This window comes from Heloderma suspectum, chromosome 1 (assembly GCF_057233095.1).
Source record: "Heloderma suspectum isolate Gila_16-S chromosome 1, 16-S_ref, whole genome shotgun sequence".
Classification (NCBI taxonomy): domain Eukaryota; kingdom Metazoa; phylum Chordata; class Lepidosauria; order Squamata; family Helodermatidae; genus Heloderma; species Heloderma suspectum.
Window position 1 is genome coordinate 425,290,484 of NC_139458.1, and position 17,907 is coordinate 425,308,390.

The 17,907-nt window shown below is 41.8% G+C and overlaps 1 protein-coding gene across 6 annotated transcripts in view; it reads right to left on the reverse strand.

The window, feature by feature from the left end:
- Window positions 1–17,907, reverse strand: part of CCDC88A (coiled-coil and HOOK domain protein 88A) — a 130,290-nt gene that overhangs the window by 101,633 nt on the left and 10,750 nt on the right. For all 6 annotated transcript variants that reach the window (XM_084829275.1, XM_084829274.1, XM_084829271.1 and 3 more), the window contains one exon: window positions 4,061–4,169. In XM_084829275.1, coding sequence (XP_084685401.1) covers window positions 4,061–4,169 — 109 coding nt within the window. The remainder of the gene's footprint in view (window positions 1–4,060; window positions 4,170–17,907) is intronic.

The following is a 17,907-nucleotide window of genomic DNA, read 5'->3' on the forward strand; positions in this document are numbered from 1 at the left end:
GTCAGTTCCCAGAAAACCAGATATCCTATGGCTGTCCAGCCGCTGACTAGCGGCCATAGGATTGCTCCCTAACTGAATTTAATATGATACATTTTATTAATAAAATAAATTTTCTATACTTGTACAAGTTCACTTCTTGGAGTGAAAACCAAGTGATGCTTCTATAGATTGAATTTTAAAATTAAGCATCATAGTATAATAAAATACATAAAAAAGATGAGTTGATCAAAGCATTATTGGCTGCAGTCAAGAGCATTTCCAACACAGTATAGTGGAATTTTATAGCTCAACTAGAAAATATTAGAATATACAGATACCGGAGGGTAACGTGTTCCCAATACAATCATAAAATTTCTGCCATGTAAATCAATGAAGTTTACTTCCATCTAATGATTTTAAGTTTACTGGGTGAGAAAAGCTTCTAGAAATTAAAGCAACCATTTTCATTTTAACAACTCCTAAAATAATGCGACATAAGGTCAATCACAGTGTGCAACATTATTCTAAGAAATATAGTGGGTGATGTTTATGTAGGTTGCAGATCACATCTGTGAGATTTGACTCGAGGGCAGTAGGAGACAGACAGACTATTTTATATTTGTACATAAAATTCATTTCAGGGGTGTGGACACTATAGCATACTATAGCTTTCCCAGGACAACCTGTCTGGAGCAACATACTTTTCAGTATTTGAATGCAAAGGCAGATGCTGCCCAGGTGCTTTGACAGAGAGAAGAACGGGATGGCTATCCCTTATGCTTATCCTCTCTTCTGGTTCTTCCTCCAATCAGATGGTTCCTGGTTCTCTTCGACAGCTTCCCCTTGGGTCTGGTACTGTTATTGCTCAATGTCAGGTCGGTCCAAAACAAAATCTCCCTCATCCACAATTTAATTGGATAGCTGATTCCAGAAGGTGGTGCTGGGAAATTATTGCTCTGTTCCTTGACAGTTATGACACAGGGATCTATTTTATTTCCCCTGCTGTTCAACATTTATATGAAACCTCTGGGGGAGATTATCCAGAGATATGGACTGAGGTGTCATCAATATGTGGATGACACCCAGCTCTGTCTCTCCTTTTCATCAAATCCAGGTGAGGCAGTCGATGTTCTGAACCCATGCCTGGGTGTGGTAATGGACTGGATATGGGCCAATAAACTAAGACACAATCCAAATAAGTCAGAGTTCTGCCCGGATGAATGATGTTCAACTTGTTCTGCAGGGGGCTACACTCCCCCTACACGATAAGGTTTGGGGCTGCTCTTAGATCCAGCACTATCATTGAAAGCACAGGTTGCCTCAAGGGCATAAAGCACCTTTTATCACCTTAGGCTGATATATCAACTGTGATCCTATCTGGATAGTGATAGCCTTGCTACAGTTATCCACACACTGGTAATCTCTTGTTTGGATTGCTGCAGTGTGCTATACGTAAGGCTGCCCTTGAAAACAAGGAATTTTAGCATTCTAGACTTTTAACTCTGCTGCTTTAAATTTGTTATAGTGCAATCCTATCGGGATACGCGGCCACCTCCAAACTTGGAGGCAACCACCTATCCAATGCAAGGCAGGAGCAGCGCGGAAGGGATTGTCCCCTCTGCACTTCAGCTGCCCTGCATTCGCAGCTAGACAGTCAATTTCGGCTGTCTAGCCATGGGAAGTCGGAGTGGGGGGACAGACACCGGATGATGCATAGGAAGCGTTGGAACAGCACTTCTGCCCTCCCCGCCCCCGGGAACGCCCTGTTTTTGCCACTCCGGGCTCCTCTAATGATCCATGCCGCCTACGAGGCAGTGCGGGAAGGGGTGGAAGTCAGTTCTCAGGGAACCAACCTCAGAGCGCAGGCTAGAGTACTTTTAAGCATTTATATTTGTATTGTTTTTATGCTGTACTTTGTAGTTTTAACTTTTGTGAACTGCTTCGGCTACTGGGCATATAGAAATGTAATAGATAAACAAACAAACAAAACAAAACTGTCTGGAAACTTAAGCTGGTCCAAAATAGGGTAGTAGGATTGTTAAGAGGGACTGGCCAATGTGGTCATATTACACCAATGCTTTATGATCTGCACTTGCTGCCAGTCCATTTCTGGGCCCAATTCAAAGTGCAGATATTAATTAAAAAAAACCCTAAACTGTTTGGGGCCAGGTTACCCGAAGGATCATCTCCTTCCATTTATACCTGCCTGGACCCTAACATCATCCCCTCCAGGTGCCCCTAACGAAAGAGGTGAGGCAGGTGGCTACTAAGGACAGGGCCTTTTCAGTGGTGGCACTCTGGTTGTGGAATGGCTTCCCTAGAGGGGCTCACCTAGCAGCTACATTGTGCTCTTTTCGGCACCTTTTTATTTTCCTAGGTTTTTTAGCCCTTCAGTTTAGAAACTGTGTTGCTGCCTTTTTTAGATCTTTGCAGTGCTGCTGGCTTTTATCTTGGGTTACTTCTTTGGTTTTATTCTGTTTTATATTCTGTTTTACTAAGTTATTGTATTCTATTGATTTAAGTTTTATCTTGAAAACCTCCCAGAGCGCTTTGGCTAATGAGCTCTGTGTGTGTGTATGTGTGTGTGTGTGGAGGTCAAATCAGTCAATTCTAAAGGAAATCAACCTTGACTGCTCATTGGAAGGACAAATACTGAAGCTGAAGCTCAAATATTTTGGACACCAAATGCGAAGAGAAAACTCCGTGGAAAAGACCCTGATGTGGGAAAGATTGAAGGCAAAAAGAGAAGGGGACGGCAGAGGATGAGATGGCTAGATAGCATCACCGATGCAAGGAATATGAACTTGAGCACACTCCGGGAGAGAGCGGAGGACAGGAAGGCCTGGCTTGCTATGGACCATGGGGTCACAAAGAGTCGGACACGACTTAACGACTGAACAACAACAACAACATATATATATATATGTATGTATGTATGTATGTATGTATATATGAGAATCTAAATCCTGTCCTTACCCATTATTTAAAACATTTTTACTCCATCTTAAGCTGAAAAGGGCACCAACATTTACACCCTAACAGCTGTGTGCAGCTGGTGTCCTTGCAGTACCACAACTGTGTAAGACAGGCAAATGGCAATTACTGTATGAGACCACTGTATGGAAATCAAGCCCCCACCCCCTGCCCACCATGCCTCCTGGCTGGCCATACAGCAGTCTGGGAGCTTGGCCATCTTGTACACAAGCTATTCACACTGAATGCACACACAGAGTATACATGGCTATAGTCCAGTAGTCCCTAGTCAGTCTATGGCTCATACTGGAGCAAGTAGCATTGCCAAGCTGCCAAGTTGGCAACCGAGCAGACAGGGGGTAGGCAGAAAGGTGATGGAGAAGTGCAGTTAAGTTAGGTTGTGCAGAGGATTCAACACAGGCTGATATCAACATCAATTTATGATTGCAATGGCTGATGAAACCACTTTAGCAGCCTATAGCCCAGCCTACCTGCATACGCTCCATCAACTATCCAGTGCTGGAATATGAAGCCAGCAAGGTTCATAATCTGGTTGCCTAAAGCCCAGTGTGATGAATCTGCTTAAACACCCAGCTCTATTTTTCATTCTCAGCTTATCCAGGCTTGACAAAAAGAGAAAGGAAGGAAGGAAGGAAGATGGAATTGTCTGCTGCCAATTATATAATAGCCCTATGTGAAGCAGCAAGATTTTGCTCAGAGCTCTATCAATTACTAGCCTTTTTCAGATTATTCTCTGTGTCTCATTGATGGTTCCTTAAAATAGCCAAAGAGGAAGATAATGTAAGCTTCCTTGGGTTCCTTCCAAGAGGAAAAAAGGTAGGAAATAGATAGATAGATAGATAGATAGATAGATAGATAGATAGATCGATCAGAAGTCAAGTCCATAATATCAACACTAATGTTAGTTGTAAAATATTAATATTTTAAGCTCCTTCAGGAGATATTTAGAAGGCAACTTAAACTCAACATATCCAAAAGATTTCTCAATTTAGACAGTTGTCTCTACAATTGCTTAGCTTCCTTTTATTAATTTCCTACAACACGCACATTTTTGAATTTTTTTTAAAAAAAGAGAAAAGCTACTTACCTGATAGTATGATTTAATTTGCCTCACCAAAATAGACATATTTTGAATTCGAAGTGATGCATCATTGTTAACTTTCTTATTTACTCTTTGACTGGCTGCTTTAGGGTTGCTGAAATGTAAAAAAAGAAAGTAAATGAAATACAAATCTCCATTTTCCTGAAATTCGCAGAGGAAAATTTATGGCTCAGAAAAAAATAAAGCCCAGATATCTACAACTCAAACTTCAGCCACATCCACAAGTTTATCATGCAAAATAAACCCTGGAGCTACACATTCAAACTGTACTGTGAACTGTCTGTTTAAGGAACCAGTGAGTAAAATGTTATTTGTGAAGTGAGTAAAATGTTATTTGTAAAAACAAATATAATGTTTTCTATTGTCCTGAATTTCATATTTTAAAACCTCCAACAGGAAGAGTGGTTTGACATACATCTAAGATGAAAAAATACACTGACTAATTTCTACTGTAAATGAATGCATAGAACATGAGGAACAAGATTCATAGGATGATGAAAGTTAATAGAAGCCAAGTGATATCAAAAGTACTTCACTGTCACATGTTGGCAGCCATTTTACACACTTCCTTTTTCTGGTTTGAATCTCTATGCTTACAAACTTAGGAACAAATATATAATATGTACAAACACATGGATCTTTTCCGTGCAGATTTTCCAAGGTTAACAACAAAGGAGAAAGCAGATAGATAATACTTGTGATCTCATAGACATGGAGGTTAAATTCATTTGGTTCACATTTTAATATGAGCCAACCTAATATGCACTTCCCAAACGAGTATGCAAATAGGAACTATCCTTCTGTTTTTGCGCTTCTCTGAATTTTGCAATGGACAATTTAAAAATGAGTACAAAAATGTATGCATTAGGGCAAATTGCATTTGTTGTTGTTGTTGTTGTTCAGTCGTGTCCGACTCTTCGTGACCCCATGGACCATAGCACGCCAGGCCTTCCTGTCCTGCGCTCTCTCCCGGAGCATGCTCAAGTTCATATTCATTGCATCAGTGATGCTATCTAGCCATCTCATCCTCTGCCGTCCCCTTCTCCTTTTGCCTTCAGTCTTTCCCAGCATCAGGGTCTTTTCCACGGAGTTTTCTCTTCGCATTAGGTGACCAAAATATTGGAGCTTCAGCTTCAGTAGCTGTCCTTCCAATGAGCACTCAGGGTTCATTTCCTTTAGGATGGACTGATTTGACCTCCTTGCAGTCCAGGGGACTCGTAAGAGTCTTCTCCAGCACCACAGTTCGAAAGCATCAATTCTTCGGCGCTCAGCCTTCCTTATAGTCCAGCTCTCACAGCCATACATTACTACTGGGAAAACCATAGCTTTGATTAGACGGACCTTTGTCGGCAAGGTGATGTCTCTGCTTCTTACTATGCTGTCTAGGTTGGCCATAGCTTTCCTCTCAAGGAGCAAGCGTCTTTTAATTTCATGGCTACAGTCACCATCTGCGGTGATCTTGGAGCCCAAGAAAGTAAAATCTGTCACTGCTTCCATTTCTTCCCCTTCTATATGCCAAGAAGTGATGGGGCCAGATGCCATGATCTTAGTTTTTTTCATGTTGAGTTTCAAACCAGCTTTTGCACTCTCCTCTTTCACCCTCAACAAGAGGCTCTTGAGATCCTCTTCGCTTTCTGCCATTAGGGTGGTATCGTCTGCATATCGGAGGTTGTTGATAATTCTCCCAGCAATCTTAATTCCGACCTCTGATTCATCCAACCCAGCATTTCTCATGAGCAAATTGCATACAGGAGAGCATATCAGGGGAAAATGCTGTAATATGCAAAACACATGCACATTAGGGGAAATTTTAATCAGGTCCTGGATTTTTCTTATTAATGTTTTTGTAAAAATTATTTTGATAAATAGATAAATGTGTGTGTTTGCTGTCTGTTTGTATGCAACTGGTTTTTTAATACTATGTACAATGTATTTTTAGGGAGCAATCCTGTTGAGATAGGTGGCCGCCTCCGACTTCGGAGGCGGCCGCCTATCCAAAGCAGGGCAGGAGAAGCATGGAGGGGATCATTCCCTCCGTGCTCCTCCTGCCCTGCTTTTTCGGCTAGACAACTGATTGAAGCTGTGTAGCTGCAGGGGCACGGAGAGGGGAAGGAGGCTGCTGTACAAAACATAGGATGTGTCATACAGGCAGTTACACTCTCCCCACCCCAGAACGCCCCCAGCCACGTCCCTTTCCAGCCGCTTCGCACTCCTCTTGCGAGCACGGAGGATGGGGCTGTTCCACGCTGCCTCCAAAGCAGCGCAGAAGTGGGGGCAGGTCGGTTCCTGGAAAACAACATATCCTATGGCCGCCTAGCCACTGCCTAGCAGCCATAGGATTGCTCCCTCCATGGCTTTTAATCTTTGTAACCACCCAGAGAACTTCGGCTAGAAATGTAATAAATGAAATGTAAATTGCATACCAAAATACATATGAATTTTCAAGCACATAAAACTGTACATGAAAATGCATACAAATTTTCAGGTGGACTTTTATTTAAAAAAAAAACATTCACAAACTGATGTAGAAATGGGACAGAGTGAACTTGTTCCATAATGTTCACATTTTTTCAAGTATATGAAAGAGACAGATTCATCCATCCTAAGTTCCCAGACCCCATACAAGTATTTCATGTTAGGACTTGACACATCAACATCCACCAAAAATCTCAACTGCATTGCAGTAATTGGGGCTGCAAGGACAAGACACTTCACAAAGCTAAACAGAGGAGGCATACATCAAAATATGATGCATGAACCTAATTCCTCTCTTCAGAGCACCCCAAGGAGTGCAGAGCTCTGAAACACCTACTGCCACAGAGTGTGTCCCCATCACCTTGCAATATGTAAGGAAAGCCATGTTGTGGCTAAACATTCTTTTCCCCAGCGATACTAGCAGCTGTAAGTATGCACTATGCAGACAGGAGGATTCTGTTGTCAAACATTTCCTAACATGCACTGAAAAAGGCAGTGGAGAGATAAGGCAACAGGACAAATGTAATTGGTCCAGAATTCCAATACAGTGTTCTATAGTACAGAAGAGGTCGTCAACTGGCAAGTTGTTATGCAACTTCATAAAGGTCTTGGAACTGCTACTGCTACCATTTTGATGTTGTATGTTTCCTCCAAAGCCTAAGCAGTAAGATTGCCAACTGGGCCTTTAATTTGTTTTGGTGCACGCATGTATTGTGCATATGGGGAAGAGACCACCCCCAAAGGTGCATCTTGACTACACTGCAAGTGTGAAATTTGAATTGGGGCAAGAGAAAGCAGATTAGGCAATGGCAGGCTGCATTTTATCTTTAAAAACTCCCACATTCTTAAAGCCAGTCCTGCCAAAAGTACTCATCCACAGACAAGGCTGACCACTATTACTGCATGATTAATGGCTCTGGCCTTGCCCTCTGCTGGAGAATAGTTCTGACATGCCTGTGCATTGGATGTAGTTAAATCAACCACTCCTGATGCAGATAAGAGTACTGTTCTTTGCCTTCTTTCAATCAGGAAGCACATCTAGAACAGCAAGAAACATGGGTGGACACCTTTGCCACTAGACAGTTTTTACTGTTACACATTCTGAAGAGGAATACTTTCCAGCTGTTAAGAGTGAAAAATGCCTCCAATTGTAACTCTAAAAAAGTTTTAAACATCAGAAGTTAGGAAACGTTGCCTTAGAGCAGCCTTCCTCAACCTTGGGCCCCCCAGATGTTTTGGGCTTCAATTCCCATCAGTTCCAGCCAACAGGAGAAATGCTGGGTGTTGTAGCCCAAAATATCTGGAGAGCACCAAGTTGGGAAAGGCTGCCTTAGAGAAAGGAAAGGTTCAAGTATGAGAAATAAAATCTTAAGGTCTAGAGTTCAGTAAAAAAAAACAAAAAAAACGCGGTGCTTCATAAGGTTTGACACACATCTCCATAGCATTCAGCCTCCTCCCATTTCTTTGAAATAGAAAGAAAATTAGCCATTATATAGGAACAGCCATATGGTTCAGATAAATAGTTCTTCTATTCTAGTATCTTTTCTCTGATAGGGAATAGCGCAAGAACTCAAGAATCAGACCATTTCCCAAACAATTAATTCACAAAAAAGAACTAGTTGAAAATGCCATGTGGAGTAAAGAAAAAACTCAAATATGTCTGTGTAATATGCATATAATAAAGCCACTTACATAGTCCTGTTTGGCCAATCTTTAAGACAGATTAAATGGGCACAAATCAGAATCAAGCATAAGAACATTAATAAACCTATCAGTGGATAGGGGGCTTGCTTGGAACATGAAATCAGGGGCTCACTTGGAACATGAGATTGCAGAAAAATTGATTAACACAATCAGGGACTCAATAGGGACTACGGTTTCTACGCACATATGAAGACTCTTAGCACACCTTGTGGTTTGTAACTGTTGCTTTAAGACAATGGAATGCTTGCTGCAGATCTACTTGTTTAACTGACTTTTCAGACTCAAAACCTCCAGTTTCACTTATACCATTTGCTGAAGTGGGTTGTAACTCACAAAAGCTTGTGCTAATTTATTAAAATATATATTACCACACAGTGACAGAGGAAGTCGTTTTCCTTGAGCGATTCTCTTGGCAGCAGTCAAGAAAGAATCTTACAGTAGTGTTAGAAGCCAAGACATGCAGACAGAGAGGAAAGTTCTTCCCATGAGTCTGGCAGACTGCGTAAGAAGCAGCAATTATTTCTAGTCTCAGTGGAAGGCCAATTGGACATAATCTAAAACTTGCTGATAACAGAGGAACTGCAAAGAAATAATCAACAGAATGGAGACATATCAAAGAACAGTTGTGGGATGCTATATAATACTGAACTATGTTTATGTCCACACCCTTTCCTTTTTTGTAGTAGCCTCAGGCTTTTGAATGTGATCTCAGAAGGGGAGCAGCAATACATTTATTTATTAACCTTCTGGAGAAAATATGATGATCAGTTATTTAGGTCAACATTTGGGATCTGAGCTTCAGTTATGAACTGTTTATTTCCCCGCCCCCCGCCCGTTTTATGGAGTAACATTGATAGTTTGTATTGTTGTTTTTGCTTTGTTTTTATGACTATCAACAAGTTCTAAGTGCTTCCTCAAATTGTTAAAAGGGTGAAGTATAAATATTTTAAATCAAGAACTCTAGATTTAACCTACAATCCTAAACAGTCATAGCACAGGCAGGGGGAAGCATGGACATAACCAGAAGCATTTGAATGATTTTATTGCAGCCAGTCACTCAGCAGACAAGCTGGTTTTAAATGGAAAAGTGTCTTCCCCATTCCACCAGGAAATTGGCTATAGTAAAAACTTTGCAAGACACATCTGGCTGCACAAAGGCACTTCTTTCTCATACACTATATGCCTGGAATTGAGGTCCTAATTTTTTTTTTTTTGTAGAATCATAGAATAGTACGGTTGGAAGGGGCCTTCAAGACCATTGAGTCCAACCCCAAGCTCAATGGGTCCTGCATTCTGGGATGATCAAGAAGAGATCCTGGCCTTCCTCTCTGTGACATCCTTTCAAGTACTTGAAGAGCGCGATCATATCTCCCCTCAGTCTTCTCTTCTCAAGGCTAAACATGCCCAGTTCTTTCAGTCTCTCTTCATAGGGCTTTGTTTCCAGTCCCCTGATCATCTTCGTTGCCCTCCTCTGAACCCTCTCTGGTTTGTCTACATCCTTCTTAAAGTCTGGTGCCCAGAACTAGACAAAGTACTCCAGATGAGGCCTAACCAGTGTTGAGTAGAGGGGAACTAGTACTTCATGTGATTTGGAAGCTATACTTCTATTAATGCAGCCCCAAATAGCATTTGCCTTTTTTGCAGCCACATCACATTGTTGGCTCATATTCAGCTTGTGATCTACCACAATTCCAAGATCCTTCTCGCTTGTCATATTGTTGAGCCAAGTATCCCCCATCTTGTAACTGTGCACTTGGTTTCTTTTTCCTAGGTGCAGAACTTAGCATCTATCCCTATTAAATGTCATTCTGTTTTCTGCCCAGTGCTCCAGCCTATCAAGATCACTTTGAATTCTGTTTCTTCCAAAGTATTAGCTATCCTGCCCAATTTTGTGTCATCTGCAAATCTGATCAGCATTCCCTGCACCTCCTCATCCAAGTCATTAATAAAAATGTTGAAGAGCACTGGGCCCAGGACTGAGACCTGTGGTACCCCGCTCATTACCTCTCCCCAGTTGGAGAAGATCCCACTGATAAGCACTCTTTGAGTCTCATTCTGTAGCCAACTATGGATCCAACTGAGACTTGTTTCATCTAGCCCACTTTGAGCTAGTTTGCTCATCAGGATATCATGGGGTACTTTGTCGAAAGCTTTGCTGAAGTCGAGGTATATTATGTCCACAGCATTCCCACAGTCCACCAGGGAGGTTACCTCATCAAAAAATGAGATCAGATTAGTCTGGCAGGATTTGTTCTTGACAAATCCATGTTGGCTTCGAGTAATCACTGCGTTGTTTTCAAGGTGCTTAGAGATGGATTGCTTTATAACCTGCTCCAGATTTTTCCCAGGGATTGATGTCAGACTGACTGTTCTGTAGTTCCCAGGGTCCTCCTTTTTGCCCTTTTTGACGACAGGGACAACATTAGCCCTCCTCTAGTCATCTGGCATTTCACCTGTCCTCTCAAAGATAATAGACAGTGGTTCTGAGAGGTCTTCTGCCAATTGTAGATTGAAGCTGCAGTCGTATACGCACTTACTTGGAAGCGAGTCCCACTGAATTCAACAGGACTTACTTCTGAGTCAATATGCATAGGATTGCACTTAGTTCTGTAAGCGTACCTCTGTGTAATCATGCATAAGATCAGGCTGCAAATCCATTGAGTACAGTTGGTTTCCTCATGAGTAAGTGTGTTTGGCTTAACTCCAAAGGAAACATTTTAAATGTTTTTGTAGTTACAGCTAGATTTAAAACTAACTAGAGATCTAGTTCTTCTTTATAATTTTTAGGTAAATTTTAAAAGGTTAACAGCAGAACCTACTCATGTTTGCTCAGAACAAAGTCTCAGTGATTTTAGTGGAACATACTTCTAAACAAGTATGCTCTGACTTGCAGCCTAAAGCTTTAACTTCTAAGGGTGCAATCCAATGGGGATAGTTGGCTGCCTCCGAACTCAGAGGCAACCAACTATCCAATGCAGGGCAGGTGGAGCGTGGAGGTGATCTTCTCCTCCGCACTCCAGCCACCCTGCATTAGCGGCTAGATGGCTGATTTCAGCTGTCTATCCAGAGTGGGTTGGAGTGGCGGGGGGAGGCCGGACAGTGCATCAGAAGCATCATTAACACTTCAGTTGTCCCCTCTCCACCCCACCCCCAGGAACACCCTCTTTCCCCCCGCTCCACACTACTCTTATAAGTGCGGAGCCAGGGACGAACCATGCCTCTTATGAGGAGGTGAGGAGGCAGTTTTCTGGGAATCAACCTCAGAGCGCTGGCTTTGAGGTCGGTTCCCATAAACTGAAAAATCCTATGGATTTCTAGCAGCCATAGGATTGCGCCCTAAACTAATTAAAGTTAAATTTTAAAACTTATTTTAAATTTAGCTCTGACATGTCTTTACATGTACTCTAAGATGTAAATTAAGCTAAACTTGAAATTGTCAGCTACAATAGAATCGCTCCCACTGGAGTAATTGGATGACAGAATGCCAGGTGAGATTCCTTGTAAATAAGTGTATAGTGATGCACACTGGGACAAAAATAAATTACACACACTGAGGGGAGGCGACTTCCCAGGAAATGAAAGACAGATGCAATGTTAGGAATTATTGGATGGAAAATAAAACAGCAAGTTATTGTAACACACTATATACATATATCGTACAGCTGCACTGAGAATAACAAGTAAAGTTCTGGGTTTTCCATCTTAAAGATGTCAGAGTTGAAAGCAATTCAGAAAAAAGTAACTACAAAATCAGGAACTCTGAGCAACTTCCCTACAAGAAAGCTTAGAAAGGTTGCCGATTTTTAGTTAAATAGAAATAATAAAAGGGCATGGAATTCAAGAGAGGCTTATAAAATCATACTATTTTTATTACATGCACACACACCCGCGAACCTGGGGAGCATACAAATAGATGGCAACAGAATCAAGACAAAACAAAAAGAAATAAGCATACCTGGGATTCATCATTGCACACTAGTTACTATTTGATAAAACTCAGGAATAACTCATCTCTCTGTGGCTCCTAGCTATGACAGCTAAATGGCACTTCCATTTCAGAGGCAGTATATCTCTGACTAACAGATGCTGGGGACATGCAACAGGGCATGGCTATCATCATTACGCTTATTAACTATTTGGCTGACCTCTATTGGACAAAGAATGCTGGATCTGCAAGTGAGCAAGGCAATTCTTAGCTGGATATGTTGCACGTAGAAAAGCGCTCTCTTTTTTAATGTATGAAGGTGCCTCATATTGGCCTATCTAGCCCAGTATTGTCTACTACTCTGACTGGCAGAAACTCTCCAGAGTCTCAGGCAGAGGCCCTTTTGAGCTCCTCTACCCCAAGGTTTTTTAGCTAGCAGTGCCAGGGACTCAACCAGGGATCCTCTGTCCACAAAGCTGCAGCTGGTACACAATGCAGTGGCAATGCTGCTAATAAATAAGTAAGAATAAATAACTGGGGCCTCTTTCTGACAGCAAGTTACACCCTTGAAAAAAGGGTGCACATGCGTGCACATGCACACACACCAGTGATCATGATACAATGGGGAAAGAGTGATCTGTATGACAGTAGCTGGGGAAGGGAGTAGAGAGCCTTCTCTCCACCCAATCCTAATGATTCTGATACAGATCACTCTTTCCTCATTGCTGCTATGAGAAAGGAAAAAGCAATCTGTATCAGGATTGCTAGGGGAGGGATGGAGAGAAGACTAGCAATCAGTGGTGGCAATGAGGGGCAAAAAGGCACTGTGTGTGTGTGGGGGGGTGCAGTAAAGGCCCTGGGGAGCACAGGTTGTGCACTCCTGATATAGATATTAAACAATATGGGGCATTAAAATGAAACCTTGTGAGACCCCACAGGGGGTCAAATGCCATGATGTTGAGCCCCCCCCGAATTACACCTTCTGAAACTGACCCAGTTGTATGGGGAGTACCACAGTATCACTGTGGCCCAAGCACCTAGTCTGCAGAGATGACCCAGTAAGATACCATGGTCGATAGTATCAAAAGCTGCTGAGAGATTGAGAATCAACAGAATGCACGCCACTATCTCTCTCCCAACAAAGGTTACCTGTCAGGGCTACCAAGGCTGTTTCAGCACCAAACCCAGGTCTGAAGCTGGCTAGAAAGCGTTTGAAGTTGAGCCACTGCCACACACTCTAAAATCTTGGCTACGAGGGGGATATTAGCAACTGGACGATAGCAGTTAAAGTCTCTCAAGTTCAAAGATTTCTTAAGGAGTGAATATACAACTATCACCACCAGCAGCCATTTCAGCAGACTGAACTGAGGGACAGGAGTAAGAGACCAGGGCTATTCCACCAGCCCTGCTAAAAGAATTTTCCCCCTCTCCCCTCTTCATTCCTTTTTCCTTGTGTATCATGTCTTTCTTGGATTATTAGCCTACAGGCAGGGAATGTCTTATTTAACTGATTATATATATGAAGCTCTGGAAGCTTTTTTGGCTGAGGAGCAGTATAAAAAGACTTCGAATAAATAAATTCTATGACACTCATATCAATATGGCAAACTGAAGAACATAATTGGCATGACATTACTTAATCTTCCATTGATAATGGCATACGTGATTTGCATCTAAACAGAATGTTTCCCTCCTAACTGGTGCAAAATTTACCCATGCCAGATTTTGACTGGGTTCACATGACACGCCAACCAACGATGGCTTGTTTTCTGGAACAAGTCATCCTTGGTTAGTGTTGTCTGAACCCAGACCTTTCTTATCAGGGTGGGTTGTTTTTCCCATCCTGAGAATACACAGTCCACAGTAGGGGTTGTTTTATCCATGGTGGGTTGGTGTGTTGTGAAAACCCAGACATGCCAACCCATCGTAGGTAAAGGGCATCGGGCAGCAAGCCGCTTGGCAAGAGCGGCAGAAACCCCTGCCGCTCTTGCCCAGCGAGGCTGCAATCACTATTCACAATCATGGCCAAGCCACTGCCCATGCCCTCCCCCCCCCTGCCCGTGACAGCCCCTCTAACAGTGCCCAAATAGCACCTTGGAGGGAATGGGTGACAGCTCCTCTAACAGTGCCCAAACAGCACCTTGGAGTGGCTGTCACCCACCCCCTTCAACCCTGCCAATCCCCCCTTCCCACCTCTGATCACAATTGGGGTCAGATCCCTTTTAAAAAATTGTTTTAATTGAGTTATAATTACATATTTTCAATGTAATCAGTAAGCACATAAAAATATTCTAACAAAATACAAACATTACATAGGAAATTCAATTACAGTCAACTGGGATCACAGGAGTTTCAGTGTATTAATAACCTTATATTTATCCACAGGAGTTCTTCAGGGGTTTAAGATTCAGTTGTAATTACTGAAATGCATCTCTACATATTGTCCATGATGGTTTTCTCTGGGAACCTCATTGATAAAGTCTATGAATTTATACCAGATTGTATGGAAGGTGTCAGATTCTTTTTGTTGTCTTTGTGCCCTTATCTGTTTAGTTTTTCAGCCAACACAATATTCCAAAGGTAGTTTATAACACACAATTAATAGATCTGTAGACTCTTTCCAATTCTTTACTATTAACTGACAAGTCACTACCATCATAAAGGGGGATCAGATCTCTTTTTAAAAATTTTCCTGGTCCTGTTTTTGCGCAAAAATGGGACCAAGAATTTTTCCCCACTTTCCTATGTCCAGGGAATGTGCGCAAGGTCTAAAAAGTAGTCTCAAAATTGAAGAGCAAAATCATTGCTTCTGAAATATTTTCAGTATTAGAATAAGCCCCTTTCCCTATATTATTTTGAATTACCAAAAAAGAATTCTGTGTACGAAGCAGATAGAAATTCCCAGTGGCAATCTCAGTAGTCACACTATACATAAAATCTACAGCAATGAATCTTTATATCTGAATAGCTTCTTTTGTAAGGTAGAAAATGAAAATGCTTCACTGGCAAATAACCTAGCAAAGTAGGACACATTTGTTTAGAAGTCAATAGGCAGCCCAGTAGTAAAACTTAGCCTTAAGCAATTTTACATTTAAGAGCAACCTACATATGACAAGTTACATTAATTTCAATTGGGGAGCAAACAGACAAGAACACCCACAAAGATAATACATTAGTTTAAAAAGCATAGGAAAAGGAGAAGAGTCTGTTATTTCTCAAAAGCTATCAGTGCTATGAGATACAGAATTCAGCCATCCCATAATCAGGGATTAGGTATCTTTTTCATTCAGCAAAATCTATCACAAATAAATATGAAGCCATTAAGCTATCTGATTTCTGAGTCTAAACAGACTGCAAACCAGTTGTGTCTTCTCCTGCCATCTGTTCATTGAATGTACTTAATGACAAAGCCTACTACTTTTCCGTACTGAATTTTTATTTTTTATGGTATATTCATACTACTGTATAAATACAACCTATATGTACCAAATAATAAAACAGTTTGCTCTAGCGGTCACACTTCTGCTAGACCCAACATACAAACATGGCTACGTGCTACCTCCAGTACCAGAGGCAGTATGCCTATGTACACCAGTTGCTGGGGAACATGGGCAGGAGGATGCTGTTGCACTCATGTCTTGCTTATGGGTTCCCAGTCGACAGCTGGTTAGCCACTGCGTGAACAGAATGCTGGACTAGATGGACCCTTGGCCTGATCCAGAGTGGCTCTTCTTATGTTCTTATTAAACAAACAGTTGTAGGCTGCAAACTGTAAGCTGTGGCAGGTGGGATATATGAAGGCTCTGATGTTCTGGAGCCTCCACAAGTCACGCAGTCTTGTCTTACTGCCTGAACAATGAGCAGTTTGAGTATTTTCACTGGCTCTATATATGACAAAGTAACCACAAAAGTGAAAAATATTGGTAGGGTTGTCAATTTATTTTTTAAAGAAAGAGAAGTACAGTATAGCTCTGTATCATTCCATATAAAACATACTATGGACCTGTTACATTCAGGAACAAAGGGATAAACAGATCAATGTATAGATAAATATTTGAAGTTGAAAGATGCTTCAGGGTTGTGGGCTTAGAAACTTAGAAATAAATTATTCTGCCATGATAAAATGCAAAAAATAAACAAAATATGAACGGAAACAAAACAGTGTTCTTGTACTCGAAAGCCACAAATATTGTGAGTATCTAAACTGGACCAACTCTTATGAAATGCAGATTAGAGGAACTGGTGACATGGCAAAGCTTTATGAAAGCTGATAATATATTTTGTTCAAAATTCATTCCAATACTATGTTTGTCCATGCAGGTAAGCATGAATGATCCTCTGATCAAGATGCCAAAGTTGAAAGCAAACACAGTGTCATACTTCACTAACTGTTAATACTGAAAGAAATCTGTGAGCCAATACAGAGCTTTGGCACATGTTCACACTGATGAGTTAGGGACATGTACCAAGTTTGTCATTCACACCTATGCTCGAACGGGCAACACCATCATCTTCTCTTACGGAACTATTCATGATACAAGCTACCTCTCACTACAAAGCTCGGCTTGAAAAGTATTCCTCCATTAAACACGCATAAGAAAACCATTCCTTTAAACAATTTGAAAAACAAAATGAAACTAGCAAGGGTTTTTTAATAGTGCAGCTTATACTGCACAGGCATTTTAACAGGAAAAAATAATTTAAAAGGACATTCCCTTCCCATGGCAGGGGGGAGAGAACCAATAAATGAAAGGCAGTAAGAATGGTTCTCTTGAATTTAAGTGACTATCAACATTTTCTTTTACTAAATAACATTATGTACTATTAAGGGTGCATCTGCACAGATGCTTCCAGTGATCCTGGTTTTGTCTCTCAGCATTAAATCATAATACAGAAAGCAAAAGAAAAAAAGCGGTATGATGTGGCATGAGGATGTCTTCACTCAAACTCACGCTGCCCACAATTCCTCAACAGGAGTGAGGGGGGGGATTAGTGTACAGTGATCTTGACCACCACATGGGGGCTGTATCTGCTGAAAGACAACATAAGATTTCTAAGAAAAGTTTCATGTATCCATGCCTATTATATCCAGAGAAGTAACTGTGTTATTTATTTATTTGATTTGTACCTGGTCTTTCCACCAAGAAAATGGTGCTCAAGGTGACTAAAGGAGCAATCCTATCTAGATAGGCGGCAACCTCCGAACTCAGAGGCGACTGCCTATCCAAAGCAGGGCAGGAGAAGCACGGAGGGGATCGTTCCTTCTGCGCTCCTCCTGCCCTGCTTTTTCGGCTAGACAGCCAACTGCGGCTGTCTAGCTGCGGGAGCACAGAACGGGGAAGGAGGCTGCTGTACGACACATAGGATGTGTTGTACAGGCAGTTACGCTCTCCCCGCCCTGGAACACCCCCAGCCACACCCCTTTCCGGCTGCTCCGCACTCCTCTTGAGAGCGCGGAAGCCAGGGCTGTTCCGCGCTGCCTCCGAGGCAGGGCAGAAGTGGGAGGAGGTCGGTTCTCTGGGAACCGACCTCAGAGCACAGGCTCAGAGGTCGGTTCCTGGAAAACAACATATCCTATGGCTGTCTAGCCGCTGTCTAGCGGCCATAGGATTGCTCCCTAACAATCATAGGAACTTTTAAAAAAAGATAAAGTTTGGGTCAAAACAATAATAAATACATTAAAAACAGATAAAACACACAAAACTTATGGAATAAAAACAGCACCCAG